At 33.5% G+C, this 20612-nt stretch overlaps 2 protein-coding genes across 4 annotated transcripts; one reads left to right on the forward strand and one right to left on the reverse strand.

Moving 5' to 3' along the window:
* Positions 1-254: 254 nt before the first annotated feature.
* On the forward strand, positions 255-8347 carry LOC103947703 (lactoylglutathione lyase). 3 transcript variants are annotated; one of them, XM_048588939.1, is made up of 9 exons: positions 366-526; positions 607-738; positions 831-892; positions 1438-1498; positions 1771-1850; positions 1953-2023; positions 2709-2798; positions 3392-3514; positions 8192-8347. In XM_048588939.1, exons 1-8 carry the CDS (start codon positions 407-409, stop codon positions 3490-3492), a joined length of 717 nt encoding a protein of 238 aa, XP_048444896.1. In that variant the 5' UTR covers positions 366-406; the 3' UTR covers positions 3493-3514; positions 8192-8347. The 3 variants fall into 3 exon arrangements, with proteins under 3 accessions (XP_048444897.1, XP_048444896.1, XP_048444895.1); XM_048588940.1 differs by lacking the exons at positions 366-526; positions 8192-8347 and adding an exon at positions 255-352 and having other exon boundaries at positions 3392-4009; XM_048588938.1 differs by lacking the exon at positions 8192-8347 and having other exon boundaries at positions 3392-4010.
* A 509-nt stretch (positions 8348-8856) lies between these two features.
* Positions 8857-11350, reverse strand: LOC103947705 (transcription factor RAX1-like). The gene is made up of 3 exons (XM_009358643.3): positions 10650-11350; positions 10368-10497; positions 8857-9952 (listed from the first exon to the last, which is right to left on the reverse strand). Exons 1-3 carry the CDS (start codon positions 10783-10785, stop codon positions 9172-9174), a joined length of 1047 nt encoding a protein of 348 aa, XP_009356918.2. The 5' UTR covers positions 10786-11350; the 3' UTR covers positions 8857-9171.
* Positions 11351-20612: the final 9262 nt, after the last annotated feature.

The following is a 20612-nucleotide window of genomic DNA, read 5'->3' on the forward strand; positions in this document are numbered from 1 at the left end:
TTGGTTATTGATATTTAAAATCAATAGAAACAGTCCCTATAATTGTTCACTATCAATCATTTTAATCATTCTATGAATTTTTTTTGTTAAATTAAAGAAATCACAAGTTTAAGAAGAAGGGTAATTTGAAAAAACTCTCAATTTGATGAAAAATTCTCACAAGAAAAAATAAACTAATTGACAGTAAACAATCTCAAAATCACTTATATTTATTTTAAATCTCAGAGCAAAGTGATATAAATGCATGCACCATCTTGAGAAAAAGCCGAAAGAAAATAAAGGCGCAGAGAGACCTCCAAAATCTCCCGCACGAGAGAGCCCTGTCCTCCTCTGGTTTCCTTTCTCGCACAAGGTAAAATCACTCTCTCTCTCTCTCTCTCGCACTCACAAGTCACAAGAGGCCTCCATGGCTTCTTCTGCTTCTGCAATCACAACCGTCCTTTCCCGCCTCTCCCTAATCCGATTGGCACCCAAACCCTCCCCATCATCTCCTTATACAATCCCACTCTTTTCCCCCAAGCCCAAGGTCCAAATTCATCTTACATATTCTATATCCTTCGGGATTCGATAGTTCGGTTGCTCTCTTACTTTAGTGTGTCTTTGCAGGGTCCGAATCCGAAATACCGATTCCGATTGTTTTCTTCAATGGCGTCCGAACCGAAAGAATCTCCGGCCAACAATCCGGGCCTCCAGGCCACCCCAGATGAAGCCACTAAGGGTTACATCATGCAGCAAACTGTATGCAACCGCGTCCCTTTGAATGAATAGATATAAAGTTTGTATTTAATTTTTCTGTAGAAATGGATTTTTATTGTGAATTTTGATTGCAGATGTTCCGAATTAAGGACCCGAAAGCCAGTCTTGACTTTTATTCGCGTGTTTTGGGAATGTCGTAAGTTTTTGTTATTGTTTCCAGCGTTTTGATATGAAATTCTTTCTCTTCTGTTTATTATGCTTTTGTTGCGCTGGGTATGAGTTAAGATTGGCATTTTGAGGAATTTTTTTGGTTCGTGAAATTATTGTGTTTTTGTGTATGGAGGGTAGAGTTGATTAATATCTAGAATTCTAGTGCATCATACTTTGGGTGGGTTTGTCTCTGTTGTTAGAAATCTGCACAAATAATGGAGCAAAAGGAAGAACAGGCATATCAATATCGGTTTAAAGTGTCAGGATGTTAGTTTTGATGTTGACTTTTGGTAGGTTTGTCTATGGATACCTCGCATTTTCTTTGGATTTAACGGGACATGATAGCAGGATTTCAGTTGGGTTGTTTTTGTGTTATCAAGTGATGTAATGCCTCTTTGATTGGTTTTTGTATGAGTGTGTATGTAAACATGCATGTATGCACTTTGCTATGGCTGGAGATTCTGTAACTGGATGTTGTTGAAAAATTGACTCTTTAAGTGGAAATTGACGGTGATTTATACTATTGTTCAGGCTACTTAAGAAGCTCGATTTTCCCGAAATGAAGTTTAGTTTGTACTTTTTGGGCTATGAGGTAAAATTCATAATGTCCCATCTGCTATACCGGCGTTTAATACTAGGTGCTCTTGTTGGTTTTACAGTGGTAGTTGGATTACTGTTTTTCCATTCCCTCAACCATCTGACACATCTCCGACGTCCTATTTAATGCTTCTTCTTAAAGGAGCAATTTGGCCTTTCACATTTTAATCTGTCAAACCCCTATATGCAATTAAAGTGTGTGATAGTATGTCTCTAAAAATTGTCCTCCAGAGACGTTTAATTTTATTTGAATTTTTTCTGGAATAGGACCCTGCTTCAGCTCCAACTAACTCGGTTGATAGAACAGTTTGGACTTTTGGTCGGAAGGCTACAATTGAGTTGACACAGTGAGATTCTTTTGTTTTTCCTACACGGTCTTTTGTTTTTTTTTTTTTTACAATTTGTGTCGAATGCTCTCGGTAATATCTGACAATCACTTATATTTCCAGTAATTGGGGTACTGAAAGTGATCCAGAATTCAAAGGATATCACAATGGGAATTCAGAACCTCGTGGCTTTGGTATGTAACGACCTATCAATGCGTTAAAACATACGGTTCTTATTTTTATGTTATATAATGTAGTTGTTTCTTCCCTTACTTAGACTTTGATTAACTATTCCATTTAATGCGAAATGCCAGGTATTATGTCATTTCTTCTTATGCAGCAAGTATTGATGGTTCCAAGAAATGCATACATTTGGACTCTCTCTGAACCATGAACTTAAAATACATTCGTAATGCTTAGTTCTGCCTATAAAAAAATTAGGCTACATTTTTCAACAATAAACAAAATTTTAAAGCATAAACTTTTTTGTATGGATTCGGTGTGTATCTTTATATAAAGTGTGGTATGGAGTAAAATGTTTTCATGTTTAAACAAAAGATAAGAGAGCTTCCAATGCTCAGTTGGTCTAATTATCAGGAAGGCTCGATTTGTGGACAGGATCAGCAACTACTGAAATTCATACTGGATCAGCAACCTTAAACCCTAAATCATATATTGCTGCAAATGTGAATAATGTGAATGTTCCTCAGTCATTTTTCCTTGTAGCTTTGCCTGATGGCCACTGGTAGTGGTTGATCAAGCATGTTACATGTACTTTTTCTACTTTGTACATAGTGATTCTGACAGACTCTGCCTTAAATCAATTCTACTTTCTGGCATTCACAGTGGCTGCCCTAACTGTCTAATTTTGTTACTCAGGACACATTGGCATCACCGTTGATGATATATACAAGGCATGTGAGAGATTTGAAAGTCTTGGGGTAGAATTTGTGAAAAAGCCAGATGATGGTAAGAACACATATATAGTAGAATCTATTAATAAGTATGAGATGTATCCTGGAAAGCTGGACCTCATTGAACATTAGCACATATAATTGGCGGGGATTGATTGGGTCACCTTAGATCCTTTTTATGTAAATAAACTGATAATTTTTATTATCAGTTTGTAGGGAGTCTCTGTTGTATACGCTATTTACAAGTAACGCAGATGGTTTCAGTTAACCAAAAGATCATCACTTTCCTGAATTAACAGCAGCAGTAATTATAAGTTTGTACCAAAGCCCCTTGGGAAGCATTATGGTTTTTAAGGATGTATGGATGTATGTGCATAGATGGGTGCGTGCTCCTATATGCATGTCTGTTATCTTCTAGTTCAATCATGCGTTTGGTTACAAACTTACAATAAGGAACGAGCAAGATGTGTGTTTCCTTATCTTCGGGTGGATGACCATGACCATTTCTTTTCATTCTCACTTACTCCCTGGTTGTTGGATTATTAGCACACCCCCTTTTAGATTCCTGCACTGTTTTATTTGAAGAAATACAGAATGGGGAAATATTTATGTATTTCTGGTTCCTTAATTTTGTGATGTTGATTGCAGGAAAGATGAAAGGGATTGCATTCATTAAGGATCCTGATGGTTATTGGATCGAGATCTTTGACCTTAAAACTATAGGAAAAGTCACAGCTGATGCTTCTTGAGTTCATGGTACCTGAATTTCTGGTTAGTTTCAATTTTCTTATTCGTGCTTTTAATTGATTGTATAGGATTTGATTTAAAAAAAAAAAAAAAAAAATTGGTTTACTGGCCTACCGCATCATGTGTATCGTAAGCATAACAATATTCATCTGCTAACCACTATGTTAAGCATTTTATTTTATTACTAGATTCCCTACCCTCCCTCAGAAACATGATCAGAGGTTGTTCTGATTCATGGTACTTGAGCCATTCACAGTGCTTGTATTCAAGTGTTTATGCATTTTTATGCATGCATGGATGACTACATTGTGTAGATGTAGTGCAAGATGGGTATTTTCAATGAGTATGGTGCGGGAATAGACTTAGGTCTATCCGAATTGTTAGGAAAAAAAATTCTAGGGCACCAGATTGCAAGGAGTACATTCATCTTGTGATAGGGTTTGGCCATTAATACATATGGTGGTTCTGAATGCTTTCTTGGTATACACAAGCCTTGAATCTCTAGAAAACGGGCACACCATGACTTTCCAGTGGGTCACCCATCATGGGATTGCTCTAGCCCCCTTCTTGCTCAACTTCGAAGTTCCTACAGAACCCGAAGCCAGTGAGCTCCCAAAAGGCCTCGTGCAAGGTAGAGATGAGAATATACATATAAGGATCACTCCCTTAGGCGATGTGGGATGTCACATAAAACATGGTATGAGTGGGGGGAAAAATAATCTTAAAAATTCAAAAGACGATATATAAATTCTTTTAAAAAAAAAGATAATTTTGTCCTCATTAAATGAGTAGTACACACAAAAATTCCCACATACAGTTCAACAAATCTCTAGAGGCTCGAGCAATTGACTACGACTACACCAACCTCTCCTACTCGTGGTGAAAAAAAGTTAAAAGCATAAGATTAATCATCAAATCATATATTTAATACATTTCTGATTGAAGATCAACTCAAACAAGTAAAGAATCCTCATCACAATCAAACAAGGACACTTACTTGATAATCCCAAGATATTGTCTCATAATTAATATCTTTGGGATAGTGTTTTCCTCATCCATCCTACATATGACACACCTTGGCTAAATGGAAGCCACCTTGTGTAGGGCAAAACTCTAACCGTATAGTCGGCCACCTCCCTATAAATACTCCATCTATACCATTTTGTGGTAAGCTTTTGCTACATACTCAAGCCTTAAACACTCACTCTTTTCAGAATTACTAACTTAGGCATCTAAGGTACATTGGTCACCCCCCCCCCCCCCACCTCGTAGGCGTGCGTGTGGCTTTAGCCTTGATCAAAGGTGTTTATTGTTTTGTATATATAACTTCGTTAAGACTGAAGTCGGCGGATTTTCGCTACCACAAACTGGTGCTTGCTTACTTGCCTTACAGAAAAATTTGTCACTCAAATAGATTAGCTAAACCAAGTAGGCAAATTTATATTTTATTATTTTATTTAATCTATAACACTACTTTTACCTTTTAGTAATGTTATCTTTCTCCGTATAAATGTTTTACCATAAAAAGAGAAGTGGGATCCAATTTGCCTACTCCTGGTATTGTAGGCAATATTGCTACTTTGGGTGAGTAGACAAAGTTTGCTTACTCAATTAGCTACTCTATTAGAGCTAAATTTTGCATATGTTGATCATCAAAAAGAATTTGGCTACTCATTTACTTATTCTATTGGAGATGCTATAATAGAATAAGTAAATGAGTAGCCAAACTCTTGCTCATGCAATGCGATAGTACACCAGTTACCTCTTTTGTTTCTCAACAACGAAATCCATGTAAATAAATTTGCTTTTAGTTAATTGTTTGTCTTTTGGCTAAGCGTTTCAATTCTCTTTTAATTAAATTCGGCAAAAAAGAAAACAAAAGAACAAAATTTTGATGGTTAACATTTTCATTACCATAAACGGGTAGAAGAATCATGTTTTATTGTTACATGTTAATTTATTAAACTCAACAAGCCGTAATTTTATTTCAGTCATGTTATGTTCATTTCCTGTGATTTAACACTGTATCTTCACAAGTCACGACTTATTGATATGAATTGTCACCCCTAATCACGAGTTGTTTAATTTCTTTTGAAGAATGAGAGGTGGGTGGCCTTGAAACGTGTTTTGTTTTTCAGTCATGTTAAGCCCAATCCCTCAAAGAATTTTAAAACATTTTGAATGGGGCTATTAGAAGAAAAAAACAGAAGCTATTCAAAACTTTTTTTTGATACGCCACTTAGTACTACGGTTTAGTGATATTTCTCTTTATTTGTAAGTAATAGGTCTTAGGTTCGATTTTTACTAAAGACAAATTTAAACTATATTATTATGGTTAGTCCATTATGAAGCTGAACTCACTCTCTCACTCCCTTAGTATAGATACTATCGTATGTTAAAATAATAAAGGTAAAAAATAAAGAATTTTCTTTGATACACAAAAACATTTTGGATGAAGGATTTGCATGCCTTAGGAAATTTAAAAGAATGAAAGGAGATAACAGTCTTAGACAGCTTCGAGGGAATATTTTGCTGGCAATTTGTTTTGCCGAAAATAATGGAGGGTAGTGGCATGCCAGGTTTTGGGTCATTGGATGTAGAGATAGAAATATCGATTTTTATTTTCTTATTTAGTTATATAAGGATAAACTTGAAAACTTAGTGGATAAAACTTTTTAGTTTAATTTTTTTGTCAAAGATAAAACTTTTTAGTTTAGTGTAAAAATAAGACAAGTGGGTTCAAATAAAAATTTTCTTCTCCATTGACTAATGGTTTTTGAGTTTAAAGTTGAAGTAGTTAAGGTTGAGACACTAAATTTGTTCATAAAGTTTTATTTACCAAATAATTGGCTGGAAAATTTTTTTTCCGAAAAGTAACGTGGCAATAGTTGATTGATTAAAATTTGAACTCAGCTTTATTATTGACAAGTAAGATATATAGTGAACCATAAACTGACATATTATTGGTGAAAAAATTGGTGCATAAATTTGAAGCTTTTTATTCATAATGGTCTTTGAGATAGACACAACTCATTGCTTTGGTCTCAGACAATGAAAATCGATAGAAGTGGTTTCTGATTTTGTCCACTATAAATCATTATGGTCTTTCTGTGAAAAATCTGTCAATATCATTGTAGAATTGTCGTGTGAAGAACCACGTGACCACATTTTTAAAAGTATTTTTGTCAAACCAAATCCACCTCTTAACGAGGATATTGACAGATTTTTTAAGAATTGATCAAAATGTTTTACAGTACACAAACTTAGAGACCACTTTTATGAATTTTTATTGCTAAGAATAAAAGTGAATAGTTATACTAATTTGAAGGATCATTTTTAACTAAAATAACTATCACTAGCTAAATATTTTAGGGAGGCAGATTCTCTACCCCCCCCACACTTTATGTGCCCTCCTGTTTGTATGGTCACGGTTAAGCCATGTTAACATTTTATATTACTATTCATTTTTGTCTTATTATCTCTATAAAAAAATAATATAAAATATTAACGAGACTTAACTGTGACCATACAAAACAGAAGGGCATAGAAAATGGGAGGGCAGAGAATTTGCCTCTATATTTTAGAAACCTTCTTTTGCTTTTTTATTTTTTATTTTTTATTTTTCTGGTTTACTTTTGAGCTCAAACAGTTTTTCCTTTCAATGGACAATATTATTTCTTTTTCGTTTATAAAAATACAACTTATTTCAAAGAACCTCGCGATTGAATATCGCCTCCCCAAATGTACAGTCTAATCAATTGTAATCATTACTTCGTTTCTTGCGGAACCAATTTTATTTGTAGAGTCCAATTTATTAACAGTAGTACTGTTCCTGGCGACCCATTCTTATCATCATGGCATTGGCATGCCGACTTACAGAAAAAGAGACATGGAAACTCTGTTAAAGTAGAATTTTTTGATATTTCATAATTTAACGTTAATTTTCGTATTAATATTGAAAAATATTATGCTAAGAAACATAAGATAATAAAAAATACAAATAATTTATAAAGAAACTTACTTTTAAAGAGTCTTTACAAAGACAATCGGTTGTGGACTGATCAACACATCAAAACACACATATAATAACTTCATGGCCGCCCTCGGGTTCTAACTATTGCACAAAATATTTTATGAGACATTGTTAATAATATTTTATGAGACATATTTATTAATAATAAACCATATTTTAGAGCTCGAGCCTTTTGCAAAACTCCAAAATTTCCAGCATCATCTTTTTGTCTTTAATTTACTGGAAGTAAGCAAGTTCCCACTTCCAGTCTGACCTGATTCATCATACGTATAAAAGATTCTGAGTGATTAACCTTACTACCAAGCAACAGTAATGCACCCCCTCCACAGACCAACAACAATAATAACAAAAAACTTTGTTTCATGTGGAAAAAAAGTGTTACTTAGTGATAGTCAAATAGCGAAGTCAAGAATTTATGTCAAATAGAATTTATATTGGATAAAGGAATTTTTTTTTTACAACAAAAATATATAAAACCGTCTCGTTCTTTTGGTCATTTTAGTGATTAAGGATGTATAATCACTCACAATTGAATTTGATATCAAATGTGAAGAATAAAGTATGAAAAGACATTAATTTATATTTATTCTTGATATCAAACTCAAGATTGAGTAGCCATGAATTTCTTTTCTCATTCTGACCACAAGAACATATTTCATTTTTTGTAGAAACATGAAGTACGAGAGAATTTGGAGGGCTTTGTTGTGCTAATTTGGACACATGACTTCTTTCTCTCTTGATTTCATAGATTATATAATAGAGGGAGATGAAAAATTAAACAAAATCATATTCTACAAGCGAAGCGAATTTTTTTTTTTTAATTCTGTAGTGAAAAAAAGAGAAAATATGATTTACTAATATCATTATAGAACCATAGCTATGAATCTTTGATGTAAACAACTAAAGCCCTTGTATTTCTTTGTTGGATTGAAAGAACTTACCAATACTATTAAACTCAATTTGATAATGGTATTATATTGGCCAAATTCAAATTGATAGATTGTATATAGTAGAGGTTTATAAGAAAAAAATTTCAGGGGGATTATCCTGTTCTAATACTGTTCTAAGGTGGCTCTGCTACCGGTGGTAGTTTTATCATTTGACTAGAGACGTATGATTTTGATGATGTTATTTAGACACAAAATTAACATATTGACACATATATTCTTTGTGATTCTCAAAGGTCACCGTTATCAATTATACAAATGAAGCTTTGGAAAATGAAAAACAATAAGATAACATTGCATGCCTTGGTTAAACCAGTTCGTGTTTGCATAAGGTTCTTGTTCTTTCTAGCTTTCATGACACATTTTTAATTCTGAAGACGTTGCAGTGAAGGACCGTACAACAACTTATCATATTAATCATCATCAGCATTCACGTACTCTCAAAATGAAATGCACAAATTAACAAAATAAAAAGGGCTTTACCATGTACTGTCAAAAAAAAAAAAAAAAATCATCGCATATATCAGATTCAGAGTTCAGAAACATATAGAATAGAAGTCCACTGAGTCAATCTTTCGGAATATCTCCCCCACCACCTCTCACCATACCCCATCAAATCCTTCTGATCATTTTACTTACAACAGTCAGTCAGTAGACTCAATAACTCTTCAGCATTCAGCAGCTACTAGCATTCAATAACTTCAGTAGAAATACATAACCTTCTCATCATCTTCTGTCTTGCTTTCATCAACATTGAATAATAAGCAGTTAGACGTAGAGGAACCATTAATAATAGTATCATTGTTATGAGTATTTTTACTACTAGTACTAATCAGCTGCTGCTTAACATCTTCATCCAGATCAGTAAACTCTAATGTGTTGTTTTCTGCTTCAAAATAAAACCCATTTGGCTTCTCAGTCCATTGGTTGCCAAAGTTAAGCATCATGAAGCTCTGATGATCAAAACCCATTTCTTCTTGTTTGATGTTATTAATCTCTGATCTGCTGCAGTAGTCATAGCTGATCTGGTTATTACAGCTTCCAGCAGATGAAGTACTGCAACTTCCTTCACTTCCAAACATGAGGAGGTTATTGTTGTTATTTTTCTTCACTCCAGCTGGGTAATTTAGGGTTTGGAAAAGAGAAAAGGAGTTGGTGGAAGTATTTGAGAAATTATTGGATGTCAGTGAAACTTGTGATGGCAGTGGCAGTGGCACTTCAAACCCTAAGAAAGATCTGTCGTAATTGCTTAGGTCTTTGTACAGTGATGAGAGAGTTTCAGATTGAATCAATGATTGGTTTTGGTAACTGTGATGAGAAGAAGAAGGAAATGGGGGAGGTTTTAGTAAATTTCTATGGTGGTGACGAGCTGGAGGAGAAGCCATATGCATCCCCATGAGCTTCTTCTTGAGCTTGGTGTTCCAATAGTTCTTGATATCATTGTCAGTCCTGCCTGACAGCTGAGCAGCTATAACTGACCACCTGTTGTTAATTACAATTGATTAATTGTTAATTACATATATAATTATTCAATAAGTACCAGAAGAAGCAGAAATTTGTTCTGGCTTTCCCTTAACAGCTGTAAGTGGGTGTTGATGCTAGATCCAAACTTGGCATGCATTCAGTGAAAATATCCAAAAATAGCAGATTCTTGATATATGCAGTTTCTATAAACAAGATAAAATAAGGGAAAAAAAACATGAACTAATCTTTGTCTTTTCTTTTTCTCCTTTTTTTCCTTTTCTTTGGTACTGATTTTGGATAGGTCATCAACATCTTTCATGATAGCAGTTGATATAAGGAAAAAAAAAAAAGTAGACTCTAGAATATAGCTTTGGAAATTAGGTAAAAAGAGAAATTAATTAATATATTTAGTAAGAGTAGAGTAGAGAGTTACCTGCTTCCAATGCTAGCATAGAGGCTGCATATCATTCTGTCCTCCTCATCAGAGAATTCTCCATGTTTGATGTTTGGCCTCAGATAGTTAAGCCATCTCAATCTGCAGCTTTTCCCACATCTCTTCAGACCTGATCCAAACACCCAATTTAATGAACCCAAACATAAATAACAACAGAGAGAGAGAGAGAGAGAGAGAGAGAGAGAGAGAGAGAGAGAGAGAGAGAGAGAGAGAGAGAGAGAGGGAGAGGGAGAGGGAGAGGGAGAAGAATTGAACCCTTACCAGCTTTCTGTGGGAGAGCAATCCAATTCCCACCAGTCCCATATTTCTCTATGTACTCCTTTAGCTTTGAGTCTTCTTCTGGTGACCATGGTCCCTTCTTCACGTTTGCTTTGTCACAACAAGGAGCCCTCCCCATCTCTCTCGTTCTCTCTCTCTCTCTCTCTCTCTGGGAAAGAAGTCAAGCCTTTGATCTCTTGGGTATCAACTAAACTCTCTTGAGGAAACAAAGGTCTCACACCTTTTGAAATGTACTTTGCTTGGGGAGGGATGATATGCCTTAATAATGGTATAGAAGGGTTTGGACTTGGACAGCGTAGTACACTAGAAAAAAAATATATTTTATTCAGTGGTAGGCTTTTAAGTCAAAACGAGAGACAATTTTCAATCATCAGATTTCTAACTCCTATGCCAATTAGCTTAGCTAATCGAACTTTCTAACTTTCTAACTTTCCATCTCATATACGTTGGTACCCTACAAATTCAAATCATCATTTATCATGATCAACCTCACTGTCATACGTCTTTTCTCAAAGAAAGTATCCAAAGTTTTTCCAAAGTTTTCTACTACGTAGAAACAAAATATATATGCAATTGAAGTTTAAATCTCCTTCAAAATTTTGGAGAAAAAAAAGAAAAAAGAAAAAAAAAATATAGGCAATTGAAGTGATGGCTAGAGGCCTCCGTCATTTTTGACATTTTTCCAAATCACGGTCCCAAAGTAGTAGCCACAAGCTAGATAGACAAACTTGGTATGGAACTTCAAAACTAATAACTTCTTTTAAAAGAGAATCAACATGATATAATTTTTCGGGCTAATAACATATACCTAAATCAAGTTTGGAATAGTTTTAAAAAGGATCAAGTTTTAGTTTTCGCACATTGCTGTATAAGATTTGAAAACATATCAAATTTTGTCCTATTTCTATTTGACTGTCTTGTGCTTTGTTGATGTGATAAATGTGAGACATATCAAATGTGAAAACCATATACTTGTAGCATATGGGCCAAAACTAGTCGTCATGGAACTTTGGCTTCTCTTGAAGTCAATGTTCATCGTAGATAACTAATTATAAGGTTTGGCCCTAATATTTGTATATGTAAGTGTGACTTCTATGCAGCTTAGAAATGGATCCCACATCGTTTACTACATTCATTTAAAAGAGGATCGTATTGTGAAATAAACAACAAACATGAATTTGTACGATTTATTTTAGCGTATGTTTAAAATCACTTAAGATGAGGCAGGGGCGAAGCTACATAGGGGCAAGGAGGGGTGGCCGCCCCTCCTCTTGCCGGAAAATAAGCCCATGAGGGTGTAGCCACCCCTCTCGTTAGTCGGAAAACCTGTAAGAATGTTCTGCAACTTCTGGAGTTGCCATGGGCTGACACACGTTATGGAGAGTGGGAAGTTGCCCATCTGGCTCCCGAAAAACCCTTTCACTGAAGCCTATTTTACCCACCCAAACTGCCTAAAACCACCTTGTGAGGAAGGGCAAAACCCGAACAGCAACGGCGGCTAGGTCAGAAGGAGGAAGAAGCAGCAATATTATAAAACAAATCTTAGCAAACGATGCGGTTTGGCTGAGCACTTAAAGTGGACGATGAAGTTTTATTCAAATAGAACAAATCCTTTGACCTTTATGCCCACACGTCATTTGAACCCAAGCATGTCTAATTAATTTTTTATTTGTTATGTTTGATGTTTTATTTAATTTTTTCCTTTTATGAACTAGGTATACTTATCTATTTTTTATATAAAACATTTATCATACTTATCTAAAATTAATAACTATGCACATTGTTTGACAGACATAGATCCTCTTCGAATCTGAGCCTAGGGATCAATAGATCCGGGCCATTAAAATTTGACCCAACGGCTACAAACAAGGGGCCTCCTTAAAAGTTATAATAATTGTAACCATTGGATTGAATTTCAATGGCCCGGATCTTTTGATCCCTAGGCTCAGATCCGGAGAGGATCTGTGTCCTTGTTTGACGACTATAATACCTACAATTTGTAAGTGGTTTTTTGCATTAATTGTTTAATTGATATAGAATTAGCGTAATATGCGTTTTATCTATTTTGTTTCTATTGTACAATTACATAATGTATGTAACAATACTATAAAAAACAATGTTTAAATCATTCTTCAAATATTCTGGTACAACGGATAGTCCTTCTTCGAATATTTCCAGATAATCTTTCTTTGAATATTTTGGTTACTCCAAATCCTCATTCAAGTATTCCAGGTAGTTATGAACGACATTAATATTGTCTACTATTTACAAGGATTTGGTTGTCTACATTTTTTCTAAACCTTTTACTCTTTTAAATTTCTTCCCTTCTGCTGAAAATTCATAGCTTCACCACTGAGACGAGGGATGACATAAAATATAGTTAACTCCAATTTTTCTCTAATTAATTGTATTAACACGAATATGTGGTCAATATTATTGATATCGCTGATAACTTGATTTAAGGGTTGTTAGTATGATTGATAATATGTGGCTCCTATATAAACTTGACTAGAAAAGTGCAATTAAGTTTAACACAGTTTAAGATACATAGGTTTGAATTCATATTCAAAATAATGAATGAAGTTCTTCATATATAATCCTTCAATGCGTTTTTCAATTTCAAATTTCATCATTATATCTATTAAGCAAGATCCACGTGATGAACATAAAATTATGTTAAGAACCGATTTAATTAATATTCATATATGTGAAACAACTATATATATATATATATATATATATAATCTTAACGCATCACAATATCACTTTTTCGTATCAAGATATCATATTTGTCTGAAGGTACATGACGATGCATTTATCCTTGTACAATATAGTTCACTTTTCATATCAATGATCATATTGCATCTATGTTGCGGATACACTATATTGGATTCTTGATACAAAATAATACAATTTTGTAAACTTGTATTACCTAACCTAATTTTCCAGACACGTACGGTTTGGTTATATATAGAAGAGTTATGTTGTATGCGAGTTATACATATCTCTCTCAGTCACTCTATATAATATGATGAATCAAATGAAAAGAAAATTTTCTTCTTCTTTAATATTTCATTTGCTATATCTTCACACATCTCAATGTATTAGTTTGTGATCGTTCTTACTTATTTCCAGCAACACAAAAACCAGGGAAAAGGAAAAGAAAGTTGTCTTTGTACTTCCAATTAACTTGTTATATGATATGCACTTATTACTTATATTAGTGTTCAGAGATAACAAAAATATACGGATTTGCAAGTGCAAAATGAAAAAGTGATGGATTCTCAATACAAATATGACAATCGTCACTCTAGTTACATAGAACCAAGCGGTGCGTAAAAAAAATAGTGTCCTAAGAAGCTTAAAAGTTGAAGTAATGAAAAGATGGGGTTATGCCTTTTTATTGTTTTTAACTTTTCTTATCATCAATTGTATCAAATATCAAAGAATCATTACACAATAATCATGATCTTTGTTATCTAGTAGCTAGAGTACAGTACATGAGATGCACATGCAGAGTAACTGATGAGAGTGATCATATAGTTTGGACCCATCAATCAGAACCTTTACCCTTAAATTCATCTGATCAGGTGCCGGGGACCGTAGAGGCTAATCAATGCCTCCTCCATGGATTGACGATGCATCATAGCTATTGTCACAACTAGTTTAAAACAGGCAAACAATCTTCAGAGATAGTTCTCGTACAATGTAGCATTTCCTCACCGGGACACATCGATCATAGTTGGGGTATACCTAGGTTCACTATTTGGGTTTCTGAGCGACCCATTGGAATAGAGGCCTAATAATGGATCACTCTGAGGGACCCTACCTAGATACATGATTTTGCAAGCCAAAAATACAAAATTGTTTGGTACAGTAATGATGACCACTCTACATTGTTATAAAAAGAAGAAAAAAATTGTAATTTTGTATGTGTAACATCTTCAATGTTACGTAGAACTAAATGTTACATGTGATCTAAAATTTTAATTTGATTTTTACGACTGTTAAATTTTTTATGTTCTGTTTCAACTATTCCTTTTTCGTATCACCTAATGCACAACTGCATAATAAAAATTGAAATGCATAGTCTGAAATCAGGTTGACATATTGAAAAATGTGCTGCCAACTGTAAATGTAAGGGCTATAGTTTGTAATTTTGTTTGGTTCGGTGCATTAGTGTGAGAAAATTTCGTTCATATATTTTTTAATATTATAAATTTTGATCCCCTAAAATAAAAAATCTATACATTAGGGTTTTTGTTGTTGTAAACATTAGGGTCATTTTGGGTTTTATCGTTAAAGTGGTTATGCATCAAGTCATATATAAAATGTCCGAAGCTTACCAGAAAATGACCATAAGAAATTGATAGGGTGATCTGCATGACCATAAGGAAGTGTTCAAAACATCAATCCTAAAATTCCATTGATGTAGTTCTCTTGGGTTTGTCAGGGAGAGTGAAAATTACTTCTTTGTGTATTGAACTGTGTACAGATTCATTTTCTATTAAGCACCAAGCCATTAAGGCATTACGAAGTTACAATACCCTATGGAAGGAAAATATGCAGGCGTACTCTTCACAATAAGCTTCTAAAATTTATTTTCATAGTTTACATATATGTGAAACACCATGTTAAAGAAAAAAAAGCCCTAGGCTTGGACCAAACTACTATAGCACTCAGACTATTATTATTGCATCTGACATTAACAATTGATTCTTGCGTATGTGTTGGGGGAGAAAGGAAGAAAAGGTGAGTGACATTTCGCTTTTAGTTTCGAGTGATATTGTCCACTCGTGTGTTTTTACCTCCTAAACGCTCTCTCATTTTTGTCGTCAGATCAAATAAATTTAAAAATATCAAATGACAGAAATTGACAATAAATGTGTGAAAAGTAAAAATAAGTGTGCGAAGATAGCACCATCCTTAGTTTTTAGTGCTAAATCTTGAAGGAAGTATGTATATGCCGATATGCGTTAGAAAGATGGTGGAGGGAAGGAGGGACTAGGAAAAGAGAGAATATATATAGTATATATGTATGTGTGTGTGTATATATATATATATATATATATATATATGCAAAAATAAATCATTCATCTAGTATTCTCTACGTACATTTTTGCTCAAATTTTCCTCTTATCATTTTTCATCTCTCAAAATTTTCCATGAATTTTGTTGTTCTCCTCTATCCCAATAAACAGAACTGAAGTGTATTTCACTAAGATACACTAATCCAACCACACATACATACATATATATATATATATATATATATATATATATATATATAATAAGGAAGCATGCTATATAAGATATAATACGAAAAAAAATACTATTCCCCCACCAAATTAAAAAAGGGGAAACTTGATATAAGTCCAATTTTTTGAGCCAATAGTATGAATAGTCCAATTTATTAAAATAAGTCCAATTTGTTATATTTAATTATCTAATTATCAATAGTTATTTGTTCAATGATAAGATTTATTATAAAAATCAAATTTCTTCCCAATTATCTCTTTGCTTATTTCTTTTTATTTATCTTTTTGTTATTTCTCGTTCTTCCTCCTACTTTAAACCCCATTTATAGATTTTATTTTTAATTTTAATAATCAACCTATATCACAGGTTAATTATATTTATCTACCTATATGACAGATTCTTTTTTTTATAATCAACTTGTCACAGATTAATGTGTCTTGCTTGTAGGTATGTTATGTTTTTTTACCTTTTAATTAGGTTTCATATCTCACGTATAGGTATTATATACATTCATATATTTGTTACTTGAGTTAGGGTAGAATGTTTTGCAGATAAATTTATGTTAGTATATTAGTTTTTTTGTTATAAGATATTAAATATATTCTTTTGGAGTTGGAAAATGCATAATATTAGAAGATTTTAATTGATTTTTAATATTTTTAGAAAATGTAAAATGAGTATAAAAGAAATAAAAACATATAATTAGATAACTGGACTCACTCCTAAAAACACTCGACATTTTTGGACCTGGATCTAAAAGCCCCATTAAAAAATTAGTGACATGAGTGTCATTACATTGACTATTAGTCTTGGACGTGCATGCTTGTGTCTTCATCACTTTCTCAACGGTTGGCAAACTAAGCTAGACAAATGTTGCAGGCTTAACAATTACAAATTTAATAACAACTGAAGTGGCCTTCTAAAAAGTCAGGGTTCCATTTGGATTTGGTGGTACTTGAACCTTTTTATTGGTCAACTTTTTTGAGTTGTCTCTAAAAACTTCTATTGTTCGACCCATTACACTAATTTAGGAAGTTACCCTACTCTCGTTAACTGGGGGAGGTATCACAAATACTCATTATTGCATCGATCACTAGAAATTTGATGAAAAAAAAAAAGAAGACCACTTTTAATGCTAAAATAGATGCAAACTAGACGGAATGACCAAATTGATTAGCGGCAACCACTCTTTAGACGAAATTGATCGATTTTTAACTCTAGGGACCAAAATAAGGAGGCATGCCAATTTTAGAGACCATTATAGAAGCAAACATACTCCAGAAACAAAAATGAGGACCCTTGTATTTCACAGGGATTTTCGGGCCAACATGACTGCTTTTAGTGCTAAAATGGACAGAAACTTGACAAAATATCCAAATTGATTTGTGACAATCAATATTAGAGATGAAATTGGTCGATTTTGAAATTTAGGGACCAAAACAAGAGTTGTGCCAATTTCAGGACCATATAGAAGCAAACCTACTCTAGGGATCAAAATTAGACTTGGCATTTGTATTGTGTTTCTTGTGATCGTGTCGCTTTCGTGACATACCTGATATTTTGATGGGCTGTTTCATGTAACACCCATTAAAATAAACGGCTAATAAAACTCGACCCGTTAATATTAACAGGTAATATGACCCGGCTCATTACCCGTTAAAGAAAATATATTTTAAATCAATAGATAATGAAATGAAAACATAAGACTAAATTAGTATTTACATATCACATTGTCACATATTATTGTAGTAACGTTTTAAATAGTTTTTTAATTAATGTAGAAGAGTGTGTGTGTGTGTGTGTGTATATGTATATATATATGCTCATAATGACAAGCTCTATAACTTTCGTGAAGGGCTCAACTCCAAAAGCCGACACCATAATCAATAAACCATAAATTTAACTATCAATTGTCATTTACACTCTATTCTTCTCACCAAATTTAGTTTTTTTCAAATTTTCTTTTTTGAAAACATGATTTTTGATTTAGCGGATGCAGAAAAATGAACGGTTCAAATTGTTCATATCAAGTTCAGATACGGTTAGTGAAAATAATGCTCAGAGTTTACAAAGTCTCTACAAATTATATAACATCGACTCATATTTCAATTAACCGTAAACGCCAGAATGTGATATCCACTATTTGAACCGTTTATTTTTCTACATCCGCTAAAAGATCATGTTTTCAAAAAAGAAAATTTGAAAAACGAAATCTGGTGAGAAGAATAAAGCGTAAACAACAATTGATGGTTAAATATATAAATCTGTGGTTTTTGGATTATGGTGTCAGATTTCGGAGTTGAGCCTTTCACGAAAATGGTAAAGTTTGTCAGTACGAGCGATTGTATTTTTTTTTAAAAAAAATTCACACATCTACATTAATGATTATTAATTTTTATTATTTTTGTACTCAAACAAAGAAACTATTTATGAGGGTTTGGAGGGTTTTAAAAATCTAAACGACGATGTAACCATTGTCTAAACGTAGACGATCAATCACCTACGTTTATATAATATTTTTTCAACTTGGACATTAATTAGTATGAATTTTATTTATTTTGAACTCCCCCTAAAAATACTATTCATGAGGGTTTGTAGGATTTTAAAAATTCAAATGACGATGTATCCATTGTCAAAGTGTAAATAATATGACCACAAGTACATTTGCATATTTTTAACATTTGTAATGACTTATTATGAATTTTTTTTAACATGCTTTGGTATTTTAAAATTGCTGTGTATTTTTTAATGTGCTTTGGAAAATTTTCTCACTTATGTGAAATTAAGTACTATGGTTATTGTAGTAACTAGTAAGGTTTTTTTTAATAGTTTAAAATTATTAAACTAATTTCTTTTATTAACATGTTGAAACAGGTTATTCGCGTGTAAATTCGTTAAAAATTTGTTATTAATAGATGATCCGATGACGATCATATTATTAATCGTGTTGACCCAAAATTTGGTTTTTTTTTCATTTTTTTTTTCATGTTACATTAATAAATCGTATAAGAAATGATCAAGTCAGCCTAAATGAGAATCAATTTATTTAACTGGGATTTCGACTCCAGGATCAGCCGCCTCGCTGTCTAACTAAATAGTGACATCACAAGTTGCAACAGCCATGGCGGGAAGTATCGTGTTCAAGATTCGCGCTATGGCCTCAGTGCCTCACCGCACGAAACGTGTCTTCGTTTGGTGCATCGGGCATCGTGCTGCCGTTGGTTGGAGTTTTCTAGCATTTATGATATTACTATTCCTTTTGCATGTCAGGGTCGTATGGCGGTATGAGTGAGTCAGGCTAATTGGGAAGGAGGCAGTGGGATTTGGTTGTTGAATTGCATGGCATATGGGGTGGGTTGGTTTGCTGAGATTTGAGATTTGGTCCTAACTTCCACGGATTAGAGGCTTTGGGAGAGGAAGAAAAAGCAATCAATCTGTCAAATCTCTAAGGCATTTAGGGAGCTAAGAATTTGAATGCCAATGGAGGGATTTTTTTCATGGGAGTATCGAATATTTCGAGTTTTTTAAATATTAAATTTTTTATTAAAATTTTGCGATTAAAAGTTTAAAATATCTAATATATCTGACATCATAGAATATTTTATTAAAAAATACTCAAAAACAAATGAACTACTAAGTTCCGCTATATATTTTTCAATTGGTGTACCTGTTGTTTAATTTATTAAACAAATTAAAGTACATCTTTTAAACCCTTTTTCTCGGGTGGTTGAGGTTGGTGCAGATATAGTTTGGAGTTTGACATTGCCGTGGCAAAGATGTTTGAGAACAAGATCTCACATCGGGTATATAACAACATAATACAAAATTAATATATGAGAGTTGTTACCTCTAATATCACTAATATCTTTTATGATAAAACCTAACACTAAATAAAAAGTGGTAAAGTGGGGACAATATTGATGATATCGGTGGTTGTCATGTTAGGTCTGTAAAGTTTATCATGGTAACAGAGCAGACTATTCTTTCGACATGTCTTGTGCCAAATTTATTGAGCTCAAATCTGCTACCATAGGTTGGGCTTTTGAAAAGTTGCGGTAAATCTAGCTTAAGGATATTGAATGACTTGACCCTTAAAAAGTTGTGTTGATTTTAGTCTCTGGATGATGACCGGCTCTCGAGAAGTTGCATTAACTCTGGTATAATGACTTGACCAGTTCCCGATGTGGAATTGGTTTCCCATGTGACCCCATGTGAGGGCCCTCGTGAGGAAAAGTGTTGGGGAATAGGATCCCGCATCGGGCATATGACAAAATAATATGCAATTAATATATGGAAGGGGGTATGGTCATATATAAAGCCCCCAATCCTAATGGAATTATTCGAAATATCGGAAACTCCTGAGGACTTGCCTAAGTTTTCACCCCTAACATCACCGAGACCCTTTGTGATAAAACTCAACACCTATTAATAGGTGATTACGTTGAGATAATATCTAGGATGTTAGTGGTGAGCCATGCTCGGCCTATAAAGTTTACCAAAAGAATGTTAATTTGGAATTTTTCTATAGTAGGAATTCGTACTTAAAACATTTTAACTATAAATTCCTCAGGTTTTAGTAATGATTGAATATGCGCTGTTGAGCTTGAAGTTGGTAACGAAGCAACTCATTTGATTGTGTTTTTCATTAATCAAGTATATGAATTTGTATTGACTCATGCACTTATT

This window comes from the organism of the source record quoted next, unplaced genomic scaffold (assembly GCF_019419815.1).
Source record: "Pyrus x bretschneideri cultivar Hongxiangsu unplaced genomic scaffold, Pyrus_bretschneideri_v1 Contig29, whole genome shotgun sequence".
NCBI classification, from domain to species: domain Eukaryota; kingdom Viridiplantae; phylum Streptophyta; class Magnoliopsida; order Rosales; family Rosaceae; genus Pyrus; species Pyrus x bretschneideri.

Excerpts from the sequence above, each read along its gene's own strand:
- LOC103947705 (XM_009358643.3), bottom strand. The coding sequence starts at position 10,785 with ATGGGGAGGGCTCCTTGTTGTGACAAAGCAAACGTGAAGAAGGGACCA. Across the intron at positions 10,498-10,649 it reads TGCTCTCCCACAGAAAGCTG|GTCTGAAGAGATGTGGGAAA; the intron begins GTAAGGGTTCAA and ends TGTTTGGATCAG. Across the intron at positions 9,953-10,367 it reads TATGCTAGCATTGGAAGCAG|GTGGTCAGTTATAGCTGCTC; the intron begins GTAACTCTCTAC and ends AATTAACAACAG.
- LOC103947703 (XM_048588939.1), top strand. The coding sequence starts at position 407 with ATGGCTTCTTCTGCTTCTGCAATCACAACCGTCCTTTCCCGCCTCTCC. Across the intron at positions 739-830 it reads GTTACATCATGCAGCAAACT|ATGTTCCGAATTAAGGACCC; the intron begins GTATGCAACCGC and ends TTTTGATTGCAG. Across the intron at positions 2,799-3,391 it reads TGTGAAAAAGCCAGATGATG|GAAAGATGAAAGGGATTGCA; the intron begins GTAAGAACACAT and ends TGTTGATTGCAG.